This window comes from Gloeophyllum trabeum (assembly GCF_000344685.1).
Source record: "Gloeophyllum trabeum ATCC 11539 unplaced genomic scaffold GLOTRscaffold_00015, whole genome shotgun sequence".
Lineage (NCBI taxonomy): Eukaryota > Fungi > Basidiomycota > Agaricomycetes > Gloeophyllales > Gloeophyllaceae > Gloeophyllum > Gloeophyllum trabeum.
In genome coordinates this window covers 100,113-117,818 of record NW_006920424.1, presented here as the reverse complement: position 1 = coordinate 117,818, position 17,706 = coordinate 100,113, and the positions used below count along the sequence as shown (strand labels likewise).

The following is a 17,706-nucleotide window of genomic DNA, read 5'->3' as shown; positions in this document are numbered from 1 at the left end:
AAGCTCGTCGACGAGCTTGTACAAGGCGCCGTCAGCAATGATTTCAATCTACCGGAAGCCACTCCTCCGCGCACTGCCGCCCCGGCTGCAGAGCCTGCTAGTATCCCTCGAAATGAGGTGTGGCTCTTGCGGAATCTTTTTCTCTACTCCTCTGGTACGGAAACCTTTCAAACCCTGACTGAACTCTGGTCCCGAGGACAAGACAACTTAGATCTTGAATTGCAATACCAGGAGGTAATGAATGCATAAGTTTTCCTGCTATTGATCTATTAGACAGCATAGTATAATCCTCATTATCTTCATTATAGTACATAGTTCCTATCTTCATGTATAATATCTTAGTTCTCGTTTACTTCGTGTCCGTGAAGTCGCAATGCGTTCACGTGACTTTCACGCATTAACCTTGACCGCCGTTAAGGTTAAAACAGTCAAACCGCGGTCAAATCAGTTTAACCCGGTTTGACCACGGTTAAGCCCATCACTGATTGAGGGGGTTCTGTAAAATTTGCAGAACCCCCTCACCCCCTTATATCTCATTCCATACTCAACCAAAAAATGTTGGGTAAGCTCAGGAAGGTATATATACACTAGAATAGACCCTCTGCCAAGTCAGAATGGGAATATCTGCTGTGGTTGAAGAGAGGGAGAGAAAACGGGTCCTGTAGGCCATGGGAAAGGAACAGTGTCCACTAGATCTCTCGTGATGCTCTCAACGGACTGCAGCAGAATGGCTTGGGATATCATGAATATGCCGTCTACAGTACAATACACCAGCCCGATAGAGTAAATAGCGAGCGTGTCGAGATAGAGAGGCAACTTTGCACATCTCCCGGGCCCATATCGTGACAAAAGCGTGACATCGCTCGCGGCGAGATCCCACTGTGACCGCATGTGACGCCTTTTTGCAGAACCCCCTACATGAACCGGCATCTCTCTCCTACGTTCCACAGGCTGCATAAAAATGCATAAAAATAATGAGGACGTTCATCACTAAGTTACACACAATATGCGGAAGATCCGATAAGAATCCGTCAAGTGTGTGGAATGCTACAGGCCGAATTCGATACTTTTTGCAGAACCCCCTCAATGATAGTAGATAAAACCATGCAATACGCAAAGGACTGGATTATCCGTTTAAGGAACGCGAGGAAGAAGCCGTACGCCAAATTGGTCCGACTCGGAGAAGGAAGTGAAGCATGGCAGGACCACATGCCGCGTCGGGCTTACAGACCGACCTCGGCTTATGCGCCTCTGACAACATATGGCTGTGGCTTGAGTTAGTGAAGTTCGGGAGGTACTACTTGACATGGACTCCATCCTTATTCGAAGGATATGTCAAAAAAGGAATCGTACCTCTCAAGTTTCAGCGTACATTCCCTCTCTCCTTTGCTCCGCCGCTGATGAATCGAACCCCACTCACTGTCTGGAGTGATTGAGTCCTCCTTCCAGCGCCCAGAATTGCTGTCGAGCCCGCAATACAAGACTTTCCTTCTGAGCCTACACCGGAATTTTTGGATACGTAGACGAACATGTCCTTCCCTCCCGAAGAGCTCGTACTATTCCTTGCAGCTATGCACGGCGCGTAAGCTTTGGGCTGTCTGTGGTGTACAAAGAAATGCTGGTAATATTCATAGCACAATAACTACTCCTCAACATAAATCCAAAGACCTTGTTACTGTCAGAAAGACTTTGTTTGGCACCAAGGTTGTCTCTGCATCCGCAAGTGAAGGCCGTTTTAAGTAGCGGACGGAATCCAGCGATATGTCGGCGGCCTTTACAACATTCCAAATTCCAATGGAAGGAATTGTTTGCTAACAGTACTCCACGGGTATATTCTTCCAGAGAAACATAATAAACGCTCCCAGGGCCCCATGGGTAGATGCTCACAGGAGACGCCACCCGCCACCGCACTTTGTTTGGTGTAGCTTGGGAGATGCCCTCAGCCACAGCGTCCTTGATTGGGAATACCGATCGAACTTGGGCGCTAATTATACACTTGCACCTGCTCACAGCTGCTCACTTTGTCGCGATGTCCCTCAGAGTGTAGTAGGGATAAAACCCCTCCTAATTTACCAATCTGTCTGGTGAACGCGTTTTACATTGCCAGCGTAGAATGGCTCGCATCAGTAAGTGCGAGAGACGCGGACCCGTATCGCGACTGTGCTTCACTTCGGCAAGCGAAAAGTAGCCCAAAGCAGTAGGCGGGCAACCATTCCAGGTAGATTTGACTTGTAGTGAACTTCTTACATTCACGTCAATCGTCTGCATCTCATTGTATCTCTTTCAGGAAGATTGACTATACCTCGATTCCGCTATGCATACACGCTTCCCCTTATACCTCGACCCCCTTCGTGCCATTTGTAGCCCCCTCAATGACCCTCGTCGACCTGCGCGCCCTGCACGCCATCGTCGGCGACGCGATAGCCGACATCGAACGCGTCTACTCATCGTATAACAGGACATACGGGCTTGACGACGACGCCCACAACCCCTACTGGCGTTCCCCGTCGCCTGCGTCGAGCGAGAGTTCGTACTACTCGACTTCGACGTCGTTCGACTCGTCGAGGCCGTCGAGCCCAACGTTCTCTCCCGAGTTTCCTATAACCCCGCTGGAACCCATATCACCCGTTCAGGGCAGTTTCCCGACTCTTCAGATACAACTGGACTCTCCGTTTTCTCCCGGCGGAGGCTCATCGAGGACCCTTCATTCGGACTTCGATGAACGGCGCCTCGTCGATTTCCCTAGCCTCTCTGAGCCATATGATCCTCAGAGTCCGTCAGAGAAGCTGACCGCTCACCCGGATGTAGCCAGCGCCGTGAAAAAGATAGTCGCAGCTTGTGGCCAGATCGGGGTCATGGTACAAGTACCATTCTTAACTCTCTGCGATGCAAGCATGGGAGTGAGTTCACTGTTCTTCGATTGTTCCGTCAATAGGTCTGACCCCTCGGTTCACTTCAGTATCATCTACCGTCTTGCCTCCGGTTCTTCGAAGCTTCACATACGGTAGAGATACTCCGTGACGCGGGGCGCAAGGGCATGCATGTTGAGGATATTGCAGCAAAGATTGGCTGCGATGTCGGGAAACTCTCACACATCCTTCGTCTCTTGGCAACACACCACCTACTTACCGAAGTCACGGCGGATACCTTCGCCATAAATCGTGTAAGCAGCGCTATGGACACGGGTAAATCGTGGCAAGATATTCTGGCGAACCCAGAAAAGAAATACGAGGGAACGAAAGGCGTTGCTGCCTTCGTCGCTATGTGGTAGGATCTACATCCCTTCTCCTTGTTGGGAATCACTTATAGGTCGCTTTATACCAGCTCCGATGAACTCTTCAAAGCGTCGGCGTGGATGACGGACACGTTCCTCCCTCCTGCTCTCGACTCAATCGCAGCTCATCCTCCTCCTGCTCAAGGCCTCTTTCCGCCTCAGTCACCAGCGACCAGAGTACCCAGTCCTAGTCCCCTTTCCCCCTCCTTCTCTATCCTTGGTCCTGCGGCGCCTATAGCTGGTGTTGAGTCTCCCCGGCGTGGTTCACTCCCTTCGGAGCCTGATCTCATGGGTGGCCAGGGCGGCGGGTGTATTCGGAGTCCCCTGAGCGAGACTGGCCTTGGGGAACATTTCGGCATGGTTGGGGGTGCGGGGCTTGACCTATGGACGAATATTGAACCTTCGGGCGCTCCAGCGCACATGACCAGGAATGCTGGCTCCCGCGGTCGGTCGCCTAGTCCGTTGGCGATCCCACCGACATCTGTCCTCGCACCTCCATGGAGCCCTCCATCGCCAACGGTGTCGAGGCACGCTAAGAGGCCGTCAAACAAAGTTAGTACCGGCGATTATCAGCCATCCAGTCCGATCGCGTCGCGGCTGAATGCTATGGATTATCACTGTCCGGCGAGTCCAGTTGCGCTGCGGCAGCATCCAAGGTCTTTCCTGCCATCGAGTCCCGTGATGTCCAGGCACTCGCATTCGCGCAAGCCGTCGGACCTGCGATCGCCCTCGCCTACGCGTATGCTCTCGCCGAAGCAATCGTTCAACTCACTTTCGCCGAAAGGCTCGCTGTCACCCAGACCGTCGCTTACTTCGCTGTCATTGAACTTTGCGCTTGGTTCACCTGCGCCTGCGCCACCCCCAAGTGTGCACCTGAGCAACTTGCCGACACATTCGCCGTTCAATACGGCGTTCCGGACGGAGAAAGAGTTCTTTGCGTGGTTGGAGGAGAAGGGGAATGAGGGCCGGATGAGAAGGTTTGGGTGTGCAATGACGGGGAGCGGGGGGTGGGAGGACCTGGGTGGTGGCGGAGTTTTGGGTGAGTCTGGTGCTCCTTGGTGGTTATCAAGGCTCAATTCGACGTCAGCGTTTCCGTGGCATACACTGCCGGAGGGCGCGCTTGTCGTGGACGTGGGAGGTGGGATCGGGAGTACGAGTTTGCTGCTTGCGAGGAAATTCGAGGGGTTGAGGTTTATGGTGCAGGATCGGGTGGGGGTGGTGAAGATGGGGGAGGAGGCGTGGAGAGAGAGGGCGCCGGAGTTGTTGGATGGTGGGAGGGTCACGTTTATGGGTATGACACCCCTGTTTCGATTATGGCGGGGTATATGAGACTGATGCGGCCCCGATAGCTCATGACTTTTTCAGGCCGCAACCTGCCCTGCAGGCGAGTCCTGCAGTGTTCCTGCTGAGGGTCATCATGCATGATTGGCCAGATGAGTATGCGAGGAAGATACTGCTCAATCTCAGGAGAGTGGCTGTGGACTCGGATGGGGTGGGCAGGCGGAAGACGAGGCTGGTAGTTGCCGACCATGTGCTTCCCTTGGCTTGTGAAGATCTGAGAGAGCAAGGAGCGGAGGAGGACGAGGGGGGCTTGGTGGAGAGACGCTTGCCGAGTTGGAGGGCGCCGCTGTTGAGTAACCTCGGCAAGGCAAGTGCGAATGCGTATTGGATGGATTTGACGGTGAGTAGAAGTGAGAACGATCTGATACTGCGAGAGGTGTTTGCTGATTTATGGAATAGATGCGCTGTATGTTTAACAGTCAGGAGAGGACGTTGCGGGAGATGATCACGCTCCTAGAAAGCGCGGGCTGGAAAGCTCAGAAGATGAGCCGGGCTGAGGGAAGCCTGTTTGGCTGCGTTATTGCCGAGCCGTGCGATATACCCCAAGCCACACTTGTTGCCGAGCAGGAGGAGCGCGCGCACGCGAAGCAGAGAGCCGCAGAGGAGGCGCGGTGGCTGTCTGCGCCGAGCATGGGCGATACCTTTGGGAGCAGGGTCTACCTGCCTGATGCGGTCGATTTCGATTTCGAGTTCGATGACTGGCTTGGGTTCGCGTACAAGAGCCGTGTGGAGGAGTTTGAGAGGGAGAAGGAAAGAGAGAAGGAGAGGAAGAGGGCGAGAAGGAGGAAGGTGGTCAGTTGTGTCGACGTGAGGGAGTTGAGGATGGGGAGGGAGGAGGAGGGTGGGGCGGAGATGGAGGCCTTCTGGGGTGGCTTATAGGCGACTTCGAGTAGAGAATGTCGATTATGTTGTTTGTATGGTTTCTTTTAGTGTATTTTACGGGGACGTTTTGTATATATACCGTAGGATACCTTCTATCCATTGTTGCTGAGGCGTCATGATAGTGGAAGAGACGACAGTGCATTGTGCCGAGCATGTCGAGGAACGGAAGCAATTCTGGAGGCCTGTTGCAATCGCGTTTATTACACCTATATACACATGTTGTATTCGTACAAGTTCTACTTTCACTCGCAAACGTCTAGCCCAAGTTGATATTGACGACACCACCCCGTCCGAAGATGATGGAGTGAGGACGATAGGCTCAGATCCGCCATAAAATGTGGGGATCCTGAGTCACTTGACAATGCTAAACCGTCAAACTAGTGCTCGAGTCTCCGTCTACTCTTTGACGGTCGTACTCTGATCCCACTCGAATTTCTACTACGGCCACACTCCGGCTATCCAAACTCTTCTCGTCATCCTCGTAGCGGTCACTCTCGACCCTTCGAGTTGGGACCCTACGATCCGGATTAGTGGCAAAGCGGATGGGTTCAGGCGGGCCGCAATCCTCTGTTTGCTCAACAGACTTTCCGAGGGCCACAAGGACGATAATCATTGTCGGAAAGATTCCCTGCGAGCAAGGTAAATTGTGGTGCCACGACGCCGAGAAGCGGTACGCACGACAAGCTGATATTGGAAACCCATGACCACCGACTGTTCACGGGGATGTATCAGAAATGAAATGCGCGGAGAAGTACTGCAGACTTACCCCAGCTACATCGTACCCAGCCGAGTACAAGATACCAGAGAGTAGGAGGGACACAGAGTATACTGCGCCCGATTCCGTGCTGCTCGGCGGCGGTTGTTATTGCGTCGTAAAACGAATACGCTTGAATAAGTAGACGTACATGAGGTATACCAATCGCATGTATCGTCTGGCGGTTCTTCGGTAGGCCAACTGTTTTCTGATGATCCACCATATTCGCGACGCTGAACGCCAGATAAGGGTCATGAAAGATTTGCTACAGACGATCACGCTTAAGAACAAACCTATCAGGATGCTCATCGACATATTTGTCACGGCAGAGCTAATCAGAAAGCCTTTCGTAAAGATTATCTCGTAGTGTTGCAACCGAGACCATATTGGTTCTGCATTCATTAAGGTTGGGTGGTTCCGTTTCCGGAGGTACCAGAAGACGTCGACTCCGGAAACCGCGTATCCGCAGGCTTGTGAAAGCATGTTTAGTCGGAGGGACTGGATCTGTAATGCTAAAGCTTACCGGTGCCTACCATGAGGATGATGCTCGGGAGGACGATGACCGAGACACGGCGATTCCAGATGATGAAGCATCTCCAAATCTGTGTAGATCATGAGGATTACTCAGGGTGATAGGCAGACGAGAGATACTACTTACTAGAAGTCCGTCCGCGATTAAGCTGCATTCATTCAGCATTAAACAATAGATAAGCTTGCATGAGACGTACTTGGTCGTCGCGATCATAGAGTCACTAAGTGATTGATACAGGTTCAAGATATTCTGATCGCTTTGGAGCTTCTTGATTATTGGCTCAGGTAATAATGCGCGGTTAGCCCGAGGGATGAAGTATTGATCGTAGCTCAGAGTAAGCAACGTAAGCATGAGTAGACATATTGTTTGGGCTGTCGAGAGGATGAAGAGAACCACGGTGATGGATATGAATCGTTTGTTGATCCGAGTGACGTTCTGTCCCCTAGAGAAGACTGCGCGCATGCATAGGCCAAATAATATAACGTATGCGCCTGTATGAAAGGATTAGCATGAGACACTCCACATGGGGTGGTAAAGTTTATACCATAAAGCAGGGTCATGAACTGATTAGGAGAGTCAGAGCTCTGTGCTCAGCAGCGAACGTAAAATACGCGCCCATAACTGAAGGATATTAGCCTATCCGGGACAGCAATCCTCAGCCGCTGTTGTGGTGACATTGTCCATGAGACGCACCTGGGAGTATGTGAGCGTCGCCATCGTTGAAGAAGGGGTAACGTCGCCTCGAGCGCCCTGGTACAAGGGCGACCAGTATATAGTAGACCGCCTCTAGACATGATCCGTCATCTAACTATAGATGGGTCGTATGTAGCTTATTGAATGCCATGAGCTATGGATTGAACCTTGTCATTTCGAAGCTGTGAAGATAGGTACGTAGGCGCCTATCACAGCGGCGTCGTAACTACACCGAGGATAGTAGCCATTGATGCCCTTTCATTCTCTTGGGGTGTCAATCCATCGACACTTGGAACGTATCAGGCTTCGAGGAACTCAAAAGTGCGCACATTAGTGAGCCAAGATCAGGTACGAGACATCCCGCTGCCATCACAGCTGCCAGTGCGGAGGCGCCATGGCATAAGGTTTGCATAGCTGTGATTCAGTCTCAGGTACTGATGTGCGCGTTTTCCGTAAGGACAATCTGCAGTACTGCCTCCAAATCATAGTCTTCCTACTGAATAGTAGGCCTGGTAAGCTTACTAGTATGACAGAAAAGCTCGGGTCGGACAATCTATGCTCATAACGAGCTTGAAAAGGATTTGCACGCTCATTTGCAGCGTTGCTGTGATGTTCCGCCTTGAGAGCCATATGGATCGTTAACTCGGTCTTGGGAATTCGAAGCCACACTGCGAGATGTGGTCACAGTTAGTCGGGCTGTCAGTGTCACGGTGGCGATGTGGCGTACCCGCGGCACGTGTGGCACAAGCACGCCATCAAGTGGCGACCGCCGGAAAACATCCGATTGAATCGTACAGTAAACTCAGGCTCTTTTCGAAGCAAAGTCGGCGCATCGTTCGCCACACGCCCACATATCCCAAACGTCCCCATCTATAAGTATTGTTGCTGGAAGGATCGGCGACTGCCATCAGACGATGTCGACAACATGATTAGTCTTGCTCTCTGGTGCTGGAGAAAATTTTGGCATACGTGTTCTCAACACAGGTTCTCAGAGCGTTGCTGGTCTGTCGCTCTGGCAGCATGGAGTGGTCATCAATATTGTGGAGGCCTCTCAACCAGAAGAAAATGCCGCTACAACCTCCGAAGCTCGGCGGGAAAAGACTCGTTTTATTTTGGGAAGGAGAGCCTTTGAACGGCGAGGCATCCTCGACGAGGATGAGACGCCATCAACTAGGTATGTGCAGATGCTCCTGATTGAAATGACTATCAGGGCTTACCTTGCGTCGCCCAAGGAACGACAACATCACTCTTGAGAACCACCGAGAATATACGGCAATACTCAATATGCATATATCACGGAGACTCGTCGTAAGCGCCTGGAGATACGAGTTCGCTGCTGGAGTTGCTCTGCCGGCGTCTGCATTGCATGAACTCGACAGTAGCACCTCTGCAGTGATCGTGAAGCGACCATACCCCAGAACCAAAGCAGGATTAGCCTCGAGACATGGTCTTCGAATCTCGCCCGCCCGTCGAAAAAGCTGATTTCACAGTCTTTCAAGGTGAGACGTCCGCTCGGACTGTAAATAGAGGTGTGATCGATATTGCCAAACGTCCAAGAACAAAACAATGTATCTTACCTATGGCTGTGACAGTGAATATATGCGCGATGATGCCCATAGCCTGTCCGGCTGTTACGATTGAGTCCATTGTCTTAAGACACGAACAATGTGGAGGACCTATGGAACCAATGTGTGCTCTTCCGGCTGTTAGCAGAGCCTGAGTGCCGCAAAGCAAACATATTAACTGCAACCCAACGAATCTGAGACTCAGAGTCATTGATATGTGCCCAAGATGCCCAGGCAAGTTAAATCGTTTGGCGTTATTTATAAGAGCTGAAAGCTGAACCTTAGACACTTGCCCCCGCGTACACCATGACACCGCTTATTGAATGTCTACGCGCGAAGGTGGGAAGTCAGGCCAGTTGATTGTTGAGTTGCAGGCACGCTGAAATGGGCCGTCTACCCGAATGACCGTACGCAAGACATCACGGGGGTAAGGCTAACGGTCATGATGCGTACGTCGCGAGCGCTGGAAGTCTGATTGCAGGATGCTGCTGAAATACCGGCGTGCCCCCCATGAACGTACCCCAAGCGCCAGAAGGCAACTTGCTTGCAGATGCTCTACTGCGAGCCGAGCAATGCGTACGGCAGCTACCCGATCCTTCGCGGGCGTCCAAGCGTACAACGTTCATGCTGTGGCATACCCCTTGTATCACAGATCCATGTCAAGCCCGTTATACACATACCTATACGCACGGTGAGTGGCCACCATCCTGCCCGTGCTCGAGCGGTGAACACTTTGATCTATCCTCTCCGGTTGGCTCGTCCGCAGCGCCCGCATGTGTCGCCGTCGAGATCGTGCCGGCAAACGTAGACAGAGGTATGTGCGATTGTGAGCAGCGACGGTGCCACCGATAGGTCAGCAAAGGACGTCCCTTGTAAGACTTCGCTGTGGAGCGTGGCCGCCAGTGTCGCCGAAGCCGCCGCAACTGCAGCTGGGGAGGACTGGTGAAACGGTAAGGTTCTGTCGAGCGGGGCTATGGTGTCGATGAGCACGTCGTCGTGGATTGTTCAACGCAGATGGCAGTCCAAACCCGGGCGCGGCCTCCGGTGAATCGAGCGACGCTGTGTTGAGGGACCTCGCGATGTTGGTAGAGGGTACGTCAAAGCAGGAAGCGCCACACAGACGCTCAGGACAACCCAAACCCCTGGTGGCAACGACCACACTTGAGGCAACAGAGATATCGCAGAGATGGTGCGGGTGAGTAGCGCGTGGGGTGGCGCGATTCCAGCAGGAATAGTCGACAGAGGAAGCGCGGGCAGTTGGACGTGAAGTTCTCAGTGGGCCTTGGACGAACATCGTCCAATATCACGGATGGTCTGAAGAAACCTTTCTATGCTGTGAACAGGTAGGTTCTAATATCCTGTGCTCCAATTAAGCGGTGGCGTTCTGGGTACGTATATGGGTGTTGTGGCACCCTGGTCTTGGTGGCGTCGTGACGGGGTGAGGAGAGCTCTAAGCGTAGGCCAAGGTGAGCTGCTCTGTCGTGTTTAAGAGGCGCATCTATCTGAAACTGTTCCAGCAGGAGGATACCAGGCCGCGTTGCCGGGGGTGCAGGGCCATCGATGGGATGGTGATGGCGCGGACCAAAGGCAAGTCGCGTCGCGTCCTCTCGCGCGCGCGCGTCCCAGTCACACTTTTTCTCGCGCGTCTTGGTGTCGCGGTGTCCGTGACTTTGTTGAACGGCAAACCTTATAATTCAGCACAGCTTTTCCGCTTGGGGTATAAAAGGGGCCCATTCTTCGCTCTCCTTCCTCCATCTATAGCGACGCCTTCCTCTATCACCGGCGATCTTCTAACAAAGCTACCCACAACCGATACTTCAACTTCAAAGCTTCTTCATGGCAAGCTCGACATGGCCAATCGTGGATGAAAACACCGGGTCTCTAGCGATCGGTGATGCTGCCCATCCGAATTATAATCAACCGTCGTGCGTGTTGTCCAGCCATGATCGATGTGCCCTTCATGTTCATGATGCTGATATTTACTCACTCATCTGTAGCGATGGCGTCGATGGTACATCTGGTATGAGGCGGTTCGGCGTTGAGTGCCGGAATAGGTTTGTCATGCAGTTTTTGGAGGCGACACGGTTCTGACCTTCTCCTAGCTTGCAACAAACCTTCACGTTGTATGTGAACGTCTCATATCAGACATAGACCTGCTTTTGAAAACGTCATCGCTAGCTCTATGGTGCATGACGCAACGTCTGCACCATCTGTAGATTTCGGTATCGATCCTTCGCTTTTGATGCCAGCCGTAAGTCTTGGTTCATGAGAGCATATTACATTATCTAAGTTGAGCGCCACTACGCTCTGTATCTAGCCCCCGATAATACCAGCGTCAGATGCACTCGAGTCCGAGTCTTCTCTAAACCCTCCAATGGCCGACAACCACCGGAAGAAGCGCCCCCTTGCCAAGCGGGTCCTCGCCCGACCTCCGCCTGTTCAAACTTCCAATATTCCTACCAAACGACCGCGTTTGGAAAAAAATCATACTATCCATTGCAATAAAGCCAAACCCAAGTCCAAGCAGCCGACGGTGGAACTGGCCATCAAGTTCGATTTCGCTGACCCCATCGACGGTGTGCCGAAGCTGGTATGCGGGGGAACAGACGGCTGCGGCGCGTTCGTTTCGGAGGACGGCGCCTCCGTGTACGACCACGTCGCCTCGCACATCAAGAAGGAGTATGGTAAAAAGTGCACCACGGACCATATTCGGTGCGTCATGCCGGAATGCTGCCACGTTCTGCAGGTGAGCGCTTTAAAGCGCCACCTCGAGTCCAAAAAACACTTTGGCACCAAGTACCCTTGCCAGCGCTGTGGCAAAGAGCTATCCAGAAAAGATGCTCGCAAGAGGCATCAAGATGATTTGATTTGCGAACGCTGTACCCTATGCGGAGCAGAATTTCCAAGGGACGGTGAGGCGTCCACCCACCACGAGCATTGTCAAGCGTGGTACGTCGTGTTGGTTGTATCTCATGATGTTTTATAGCTGAATGCTCGCTTGCGGAACAGGGCGATCGCTCTCGACCTGGTCTCTCAATAATTTATCCTATATATATGTAGCCCTAGGTTGCTGCTCTCTGCTTTGTGGATGTACGTATACGCGCCTGGCCACTGTAGGATATCGGGATCCTGGATGTACTATGTAGTATCGTTCGAACAGGAAGTCATTTTCGCATCGGTGACTGGATCGTTGGCAAACGCATTCTATTCGGAAGTAGTCTCTCGTAGTCACATTGAAATGCCTCCCTTTTTGGCCGGGGAGAGGATGGTCGGCAAAAGTGAGTCGCCACGTCAGGCTAGACAGCCTAGGGTCCGTCGAGCCTAAGACGACTTGAATTCGTTGTGTACTAACGTCAGACTGGATTTCCGGGATTGGATCGAGCTTGCGAGCTCGCGCGCGATGGGAGGGGGCCGCCGTAGGCGGACGCATCGGGTATTAGATGACGCGGAAGTTGTATATAGTCGATGTATCTACCGTGACTCGTTGTACCGTACGCGAGGCAACAGACGCTCGAGGATAAACGCGCATATTGTATTCGAACTGTCTGGTTTATTTCGACGGTGTATAGACGTAGTGTTGACGGGGCAGCTGCCGACGTCGGGGGACGCTTCGGCTGTTGCCTAGATGCGTAATTGACCTCCCTCCTAATGAGGGTACAACCTGAGCTCCTAAGTGAGTCGTCTTCTTTGTTCTGCACTTACCACTTACCACTTGAACCAGTCTCTATTCGCCCAGCATTGCATGCATAGCGTTGAGCCCGAGAGGTTCCTTGCCTCACCAATGTTGAACGATGCATCTACCGAGATCGCGGCGCCCCTGTACCATCCCTCGGAGTGGGAGAGAACAACGGGGTCTCTCCAAACCCTCCCGAGCTCCTCTACAGGTCCCAACTACCTTACCTGCCGGTTTCGTCGTCCCGAAGGCCGAATCCAAACCATGCCTACAAGGACGGCACACGGTGTCTTTAATACACCGCTTAATCCCGTATGGCATAGTGTGGCGCCAAAGATCAGCACCATCTTGAAGGACACAAAGATACGCTATGCTGCCATCCATGCAGCTTGCTTTATGACCCACGGTGAGGATCACCAGGGCTGTCTTGGATCGCGACTCATCCTGGCTCCACCCCGGAGTTTGCCCACCTCGCTTCCCCGGACATCCTTGCTCTCCTCGAGGAAAACGAAGTGCACCGCGCTGTCGTAGAGTGGTTTGAGGGAGTCTCAGAGACCCTGGCTGGTTGTGCTCTTTTGTGCGCCACCGACGACATGAAGCCTATCTACCATGTCCGTCGATTCTTGACACTCAGCATCGGCATGCCCATCACTATCGTGAAGATGGAGGACGAAGATGCTCAAGGGAGTGTCGCCTTTGTTTTCCATGAGAACAAGACTAGATCTGGCGAGCCCAGTTCGAGCGTCCTTAGTGTCAGTAATTGTCACGTTCTCCGCCAAGATCCTACTGGCTCGGTACACCTCGTCAGCGTGTGCGACTTGCCAGCGCCCGACGCTTCCGCAGTGGCCTAAAAGAGATTGAGAAAGCCGTTGCCGACCTTGGCGGCGGAGTCGACGACCTTGCAGATGATATTGCGGTGTTGCAGGCAAAGCTGGGGCGTGAGGAGAAAGGCCACATTCACGGAGTCTATGGTGATCAAGTCCGCGCGGTTGGCCACGACAAAGAAGGACAAGGCCATTCTCGAGGGTTTCGGCGAAGAAGTCAAAACTCAATGAGGTGATCTTGAGCATCGAAACATTGGCCATGTTGATTGGGCCCCCGCGATCTCTGTTGTCGGGTATCGCTACACCAGGGACATCGGCACATTCGTAGTTGATGCGGAGCGCTTCAGGGGCCACTTTAAGGGTAATGTTGTCGACCTAGGTGCGCTATGCCTCATCTTTCTTACAATCGCCTTGCCTGATAAAGTATATCTTTAGGGGCCACATCCACCCGCCAGTGATTGAAGAACCTGCACTATTCGCGCAACCATGGCGAAACACCGTTTAAGTACCCCCACGATCGTCAGATGAGGATCAATGGCCGGCTCCCAGGAGCAATGGCGAGGCCTGCAGTCATGGAAGTCAGAAACAGCACTGACCTTACCGTGGGACGCTTCTCAGGCCTAGAGGCCTACACTTCCAGCGCGCTTGGCGTCGAGTCTTGGGAGATCGCTGTCTGTCTACAACTACGACAAAACTTCCGGGCCCTTCTCCGACCGGGGCGACTCTGGCTCGCTCATTTTCGACGGCAAGGGCAGGATGGTCGGCATCCTGCACTCTGGGGTGGTATGATGCGGAAACACGCACCTCTCGTATGTAAACCCCGCCTGGTGGGCTATCGAGCAACTCAAGATTCAGTATCCGTATGCCGACTTCAACCGTGATCACTTCTGAGTGCACACCATTTCTCGTCCCCTCGTTATCGGCATTTCTTGGTACAACTTCTGTCATCTTATTCTAGTAATGGTACCTAAAACATACTGTATGACTCCTCTATCATGTGTGATACTATGTGGTCTATTAGAGTAACCTTCACGATCTTGTTTTTGGACAAGCACAGACTCTCCGGCAGCTGACGATAGGTACAGCCTTCACGGGGCCAGTGAAGAAAGCAACGACGGCTCGGGATCCTTCGATTATGTTGTGGCATTCCAATCACCTCCCGCTTCACAACGTATCGCACATGGAACGTGCCCGCCAGAATAGAGATGCGCTCGTTATCATGGGCGACAGCTCCTTTACGCACAGAAGTCGAAAAAATCTTCATTGTGGCCTCGAATGTAGAGGAAAGTATATGGATGTACACTTGGTTAAATACCACGCAAAGCTGACGGCAACGAGAGCAGAACACAAAGCGAATTACACGAGAATAACCTACTGGCTCTACCGAAAAGAAGAATAGTCCGTGCGGGCAGCCAGGCGCTTACGCTGTAGGGTCCTGGCTGATCAGCCTGAGGGCCTGCTCTGATCGTGGTCGGATGTCGCAGACGAAGGGGGTGGGGCCGCTGGGTTGGGTGAAGTTAGTGTTGGAGGGAAGGCAAGTGTACTACAGGATGCACGAACCGGAAGACACTGTTCTCGAACTTGACGTCGGGCTCGATGACGTTCCCGTGGTCGTCCACCGCCTTGGTGATGTCCAGCGTCGCGCACATGCACGCGATGAGCAGCCACACAGCTGCGTCCGCCAGATGATTACCCGGGCAGCGTCTGTAGCGGACGTCAGTACTTCAAGGTGCACGGGCGCCAGCGCTAAATATAACCCGTTACTCACCGGCGGCCAAATCCGAACACGTAGTTTCGCGGGTCGCGCTTGCGCTCGGTCGTCTCGTCGACCTTTTCCAGGAAGCGTTCGGGGTAGAACGCGTCCGGGTTGGGGTAGAGCTTTTCATCGCGGAGCATGGCCCTGGGAGCGCCGCGTCAGTTCCGTCGAATTCTAGAATACCACGGGCGATCCTATCAGCACGATGACTTACCAAATGTTCGCAAAGACCTGGGAATGCGTATGTATAGTCAGCTGGCAGAATTTTTGGAACGGTCCGGGGTAAGGTACGTACCAGCGCGCCCTGAGGAAGGTACATGTCTCTGTACACGTCGTCTTCCATCAGTCGGTGCGGCAGGCCTGGGGATATGGATATGTCAGAACCGTGTTATTCGGAACCGAGAAGGGTGCATACCCAGCGGGACGGGAACACCCCAGCGTAGGCACTCGTGCATGATGGCTTCGATGTAGGGGAGGTTTGGCCGGTCGTTGCAGTTGGGCAGCCGGTCGCGGCCGATGACGGTGTCGATCTCTTGTTGGGCCTTGCGCAGGACCTCGGGGTGTAGCATCATCGCGAGGATGAAGTGGGAGATAGTGGCGATAGTCTGGGAAAGCGTGGCATGTGAGGACGGCCCTGCAAGTCATCTTAATCGCTTACGGTGTCTCCGGCAGCTAGAAGTGCATGTCGTCAGCTCCGGCGCGAGTGTCGAGGCGGTGAGAGTACGCACCGGAATACATAGAGTTGGCGGCCCATTTGATGTCGTTCTCGGCCTGTTCGTCCACGGACTTGCCGTCCTGTTCGAGCAGCGTCGAGCAGAAGGACGGAACCGCAGTTCCCTTGGCCTGCAATAACACTGTCAATCACGACATACCGCAGTTCAGCACAAAAGTTACCATCTGCTCCTTGACATACGAGTACGGCCTGTCGACGAACTCCTCCATCTTCGCCTTCCAGATTTTGGCGTTGCGCAGGAAGCCAGAGCCGGGCATCCAGTCAGGCATGTGCTGGACTGCGGTGGGCGATCGATCGAGATCAGATCACGGCTGCCTAACGTGTTGATAAATGAATGAACGCACGGAAGGGGAAGACGTCGACGGGCCAGATTCCGCCGCCCGATGCGATGCGGTTGGCGAGGAGGTCGACGCATTCCTCCGCGAGGACGAGATTCGGGTCGTTGGGGGTGGTAACCTGGTATCCGTAGATGACGTTCAGGACCAAGGAGCCTGCGTAGCTGTAAAGTAGCGTTCGTGTCAACCCCGATTTCCTGTCATAGTGTCGTGAAGCTCACAGTCGGATGTGTTGGGGGAAATTCTTGGGGGTGGTTATGAGGCGGCGGAGGAAAGGCGCGCTCTCCATCTCAAGGAGGGGGAAGTAGGTCTTGATGCTCGCGGGCCCGAACGCGCGCTGGAATAGGCGGCGGTAGCGGCGCATCTTGTCGCCGTAGCGCGTGAAAGCAACCTAAGACAAGTGGGTTACTCGGGGTGGGCTGGGCGGCCATGCAAGTCGCGCACCATGCTTTCACATCCGCACCTGTCCGAGATGACTATGGTCAGAGGGGCTGAACTACAGGCTTGAAACTGGGACTTACAGCTCTCCGGTCATGACCAAACGAGGTTTGTCGGAATAAATAGCGCCGCGTTTCTCCATCAAGTCGAACGCTGCGTCTGTTGTATTCAAGAAAACCAGGGCGACTCCAAACACGTGGACATATACAACGTCGCCTGAACGCGAAGTAGCGCGGTGAGTCAAAGTCAGTTCAGATCGTCGTAATCCAGAAGTTTGTCATACCATACTGTTTGGCCCATTCGGTTGCAGCAAGCCACATCTGCTTGAGCGGGATGTCAAGAACATTCCCGACCAGGGGAAGCGGCTTCGGACCAGGCGGAAGCGGGAGGTGTTTGGTCTTCGATCTTGACCTCACAAAGAGCGCGGTACAAAGGATACCGGCAAGCAAGGCGAAGAGGACCGGATTCATCGTTATTGTTACAGGAGACAAAAAGGAGTGTAACGAGTGGGAACGCGGGCCAGGGCGGGCTATATATGATGGGACAAGATAAGAGAGGGCAAGAGAGACTAGTATAAAGAGAGAAAAGAAAATGGAAGAGACGGACGAGAACCTTTTAAACTCACGCGGACTGGGCGAAGCGAATGCGGTTTCCCATACAAGGCACAAGGCGTCTCGAAGGACGGGCGACCCATCCGTTCCAGCCATTTGCAGATCGATGGGCCCACTTTTTGAAAATCATTTACAGTCGGACCACGTCGGACAAGCAATTTCAAGTCCCCGAGAGACAGAAATCAGACCATCTGGACTTCTCTACCTTCTTCCGACGTCCCTGGCACCCACTCCGACCCACTCCGACTATACGTGGTTTTCTGAATTGATGGTCTATCGATCTGCAAGCGGCTGT

General features: G+C 53.2%; 6 protein-coding genes across 6 annotated transcripts in view; 4 read left to right on the top strand and 2 right to left on the bottom strand.

Moving 5' to 3' along the window:
• Positions 1-2,732: 2,732 nt before the first annotated feature.
• GLOTRDRAFT_21798 (O-methyltransferase) lies at positions 2,733-5,125 on the top strand (the record flags this gene model as incomplete). Its single annotated transcript, XM_007871667.1, has 6 exons — positions 2,733-2,900; positions 2,960-3,264; positions 4,075-4,281; positions 4,345-4,565; positions 4,624-4,955; positions 5,015-5,125. Coding segments are annotated over 6 exons (1,344 nt in total), but the record flags the coding sequence as incomplete, so codon positions are not given.
• A 736-nt stretch (positions 5,126-5,861) lies between these two features.
• Positions 5,862-7,593, bottom strand: GLOTRDRAFT_140904 (uncharacterized protein; the record flags this gene model as incomplete). Its single annotated transcript, XM_007871736.1, has 10 exons — positions 7,477-7,593; positions 7,328-7,419; positions 6,980-7,274; positions 6,910-6,931; positions 6,775-6,853; positions 6,545-6,721; positions 6,403-6,484; positions 6,264-6,342; positions 6,176-6,208; positions 5,862-6,125 (listed from the first exon to the last, which is right to left on the bottom strand). Exons 2-10 carry the CDS (start codon positions 7,341-7,343, stop codon positions 5,862-5,864), a joined length of 1,047 nt encoding a protein of 348 aa, XP_007869927.1. The 5' UTR covers positions 7,344-7,419; positions 7,477-7,593.
• A 1,958-nt stretch (positions 7,594-9,551) lies between these two features.
• Positions 9,552-10,494, top strand: GLOTRDRAFT_123091 (uncharacterized protein; the record flags this gene model as incomplete). Its single annotated transcript, XM_007871735.1, has 4 exons — positions 9,552-9,732; positions 9,808-9,855; positions 10,056-10,236; positions 10,271-10,494. The coding sequence occupies 4 exons, from the start codon at positions 9,552-9,554 to the stop codon at positions 10,386-10,388; spliced, it is 528 nt and encodes a 175-aa protein (XP_007869926.1). The 3' UTR covers positions 10,389-10,494.
• A 346-nt stretch (positions 10,495-10,840) lies between these two features.
• On the top strand, positions 10,841-11,791 carry GLOTRDRAFT_123090 (uncharacterized protein; the record flags this gene model as incomplete). The annotated part of the gene is made up of 6 exons (XM_007871734.1): positions 10,841-10,966; positions 11,039-11,095; positions 11,144-11,164; positions 11,220-11,292; positions 11,359-11,753; positions 11,788-11,791. The coding sequence occupies exons 1-6, from the start codon at positions 10,878-10,880 to the stop codon at positions 11,789-11,791; spliced, it is 639 nt and encodes a 212-aa protein (XP_007869925.1). The 5' UTR covers positions 10,841-10,877.
• A 1,031-nt stretch (positions 11,792-12,822) lies between these two features.
• On the top strand, positions 12,823-14,429 carry GLOTRDRAFT_108036 (uncharacterized protein; the record flags this gene model as incomplete). Its single annotated transcript, XM_007871733.1, has 7 exons — positions 12,823-13,138; positions 13,228-13,329; positions 13,399-13,481; positions 13,523-13,652; positions 13,771-13,917; positions 14,109-14,209; positions 14,379-14,429. The coding sequence occupies 7 exons, from the start codon at positions 12,823-12,825 to the stop codon at positions 14,427-14,429; spliced, it is 930 nt and encodes a 309-aa protein (XP_007869924.1).
• Positions 14,430-14,781: 352 nt separating this feature from the next.
• The window catches only part of GLOTRDRAFT_112374 (cytochrome P450), a 3,668-nt gene continuing 743 nt past the window's right edge, over positions 14,782-17,706 (bottom strand). The window contains exons 2-14 of the mRNA XM_007871732.1: positions 16,884-17,016; positions 16,807-16,825; positions 16,584-16,753; positions 16,372-16,526; positions 16,189-16,304; positions 16,019-16,137; positions 15,953-15,962; positions 15,710-15,899; positions 15,590-15,654; positions 15,509-15,525; positions 15,307-15,438; positions 15,099-15,242; positions 14,782-15,040 (exon numbers count right to left, since the gene is read on the bottom strand). Of these exons, the coding sequence (XP_007869923.1) occupies positions 14,959-15,040; positions 15,099-15,242; positions 15,307-15,438; positions 15,509-15,525; positions 15,590-15,654; positions 15,710-15,899; positions 15,953-15,962; positions 16,019-16,137; positions 16,189-16,304; positions 16,372-16,526; positions 16,584-16,753; positions 16,807-16,825; positions 16,884-17,016 (1,352 nt within the window). The 3' untranslated portion in view covers positions 14,782-14,958. The remainder of the gene's footprint in view (positions 15,041-15,098; positions 15,243-15,306; positions 15,439-15,508; positions 15,526-15,589; positions 15,655-15,709; positions 15,900-15,952; positions 15,963-16,018; positions 16,138-16,188; positions 16,305-16,371; positions 16,527-16,583; positions 16,754-16,806; positions 16,826-16,883; positions 17,017-17,706) is intronic.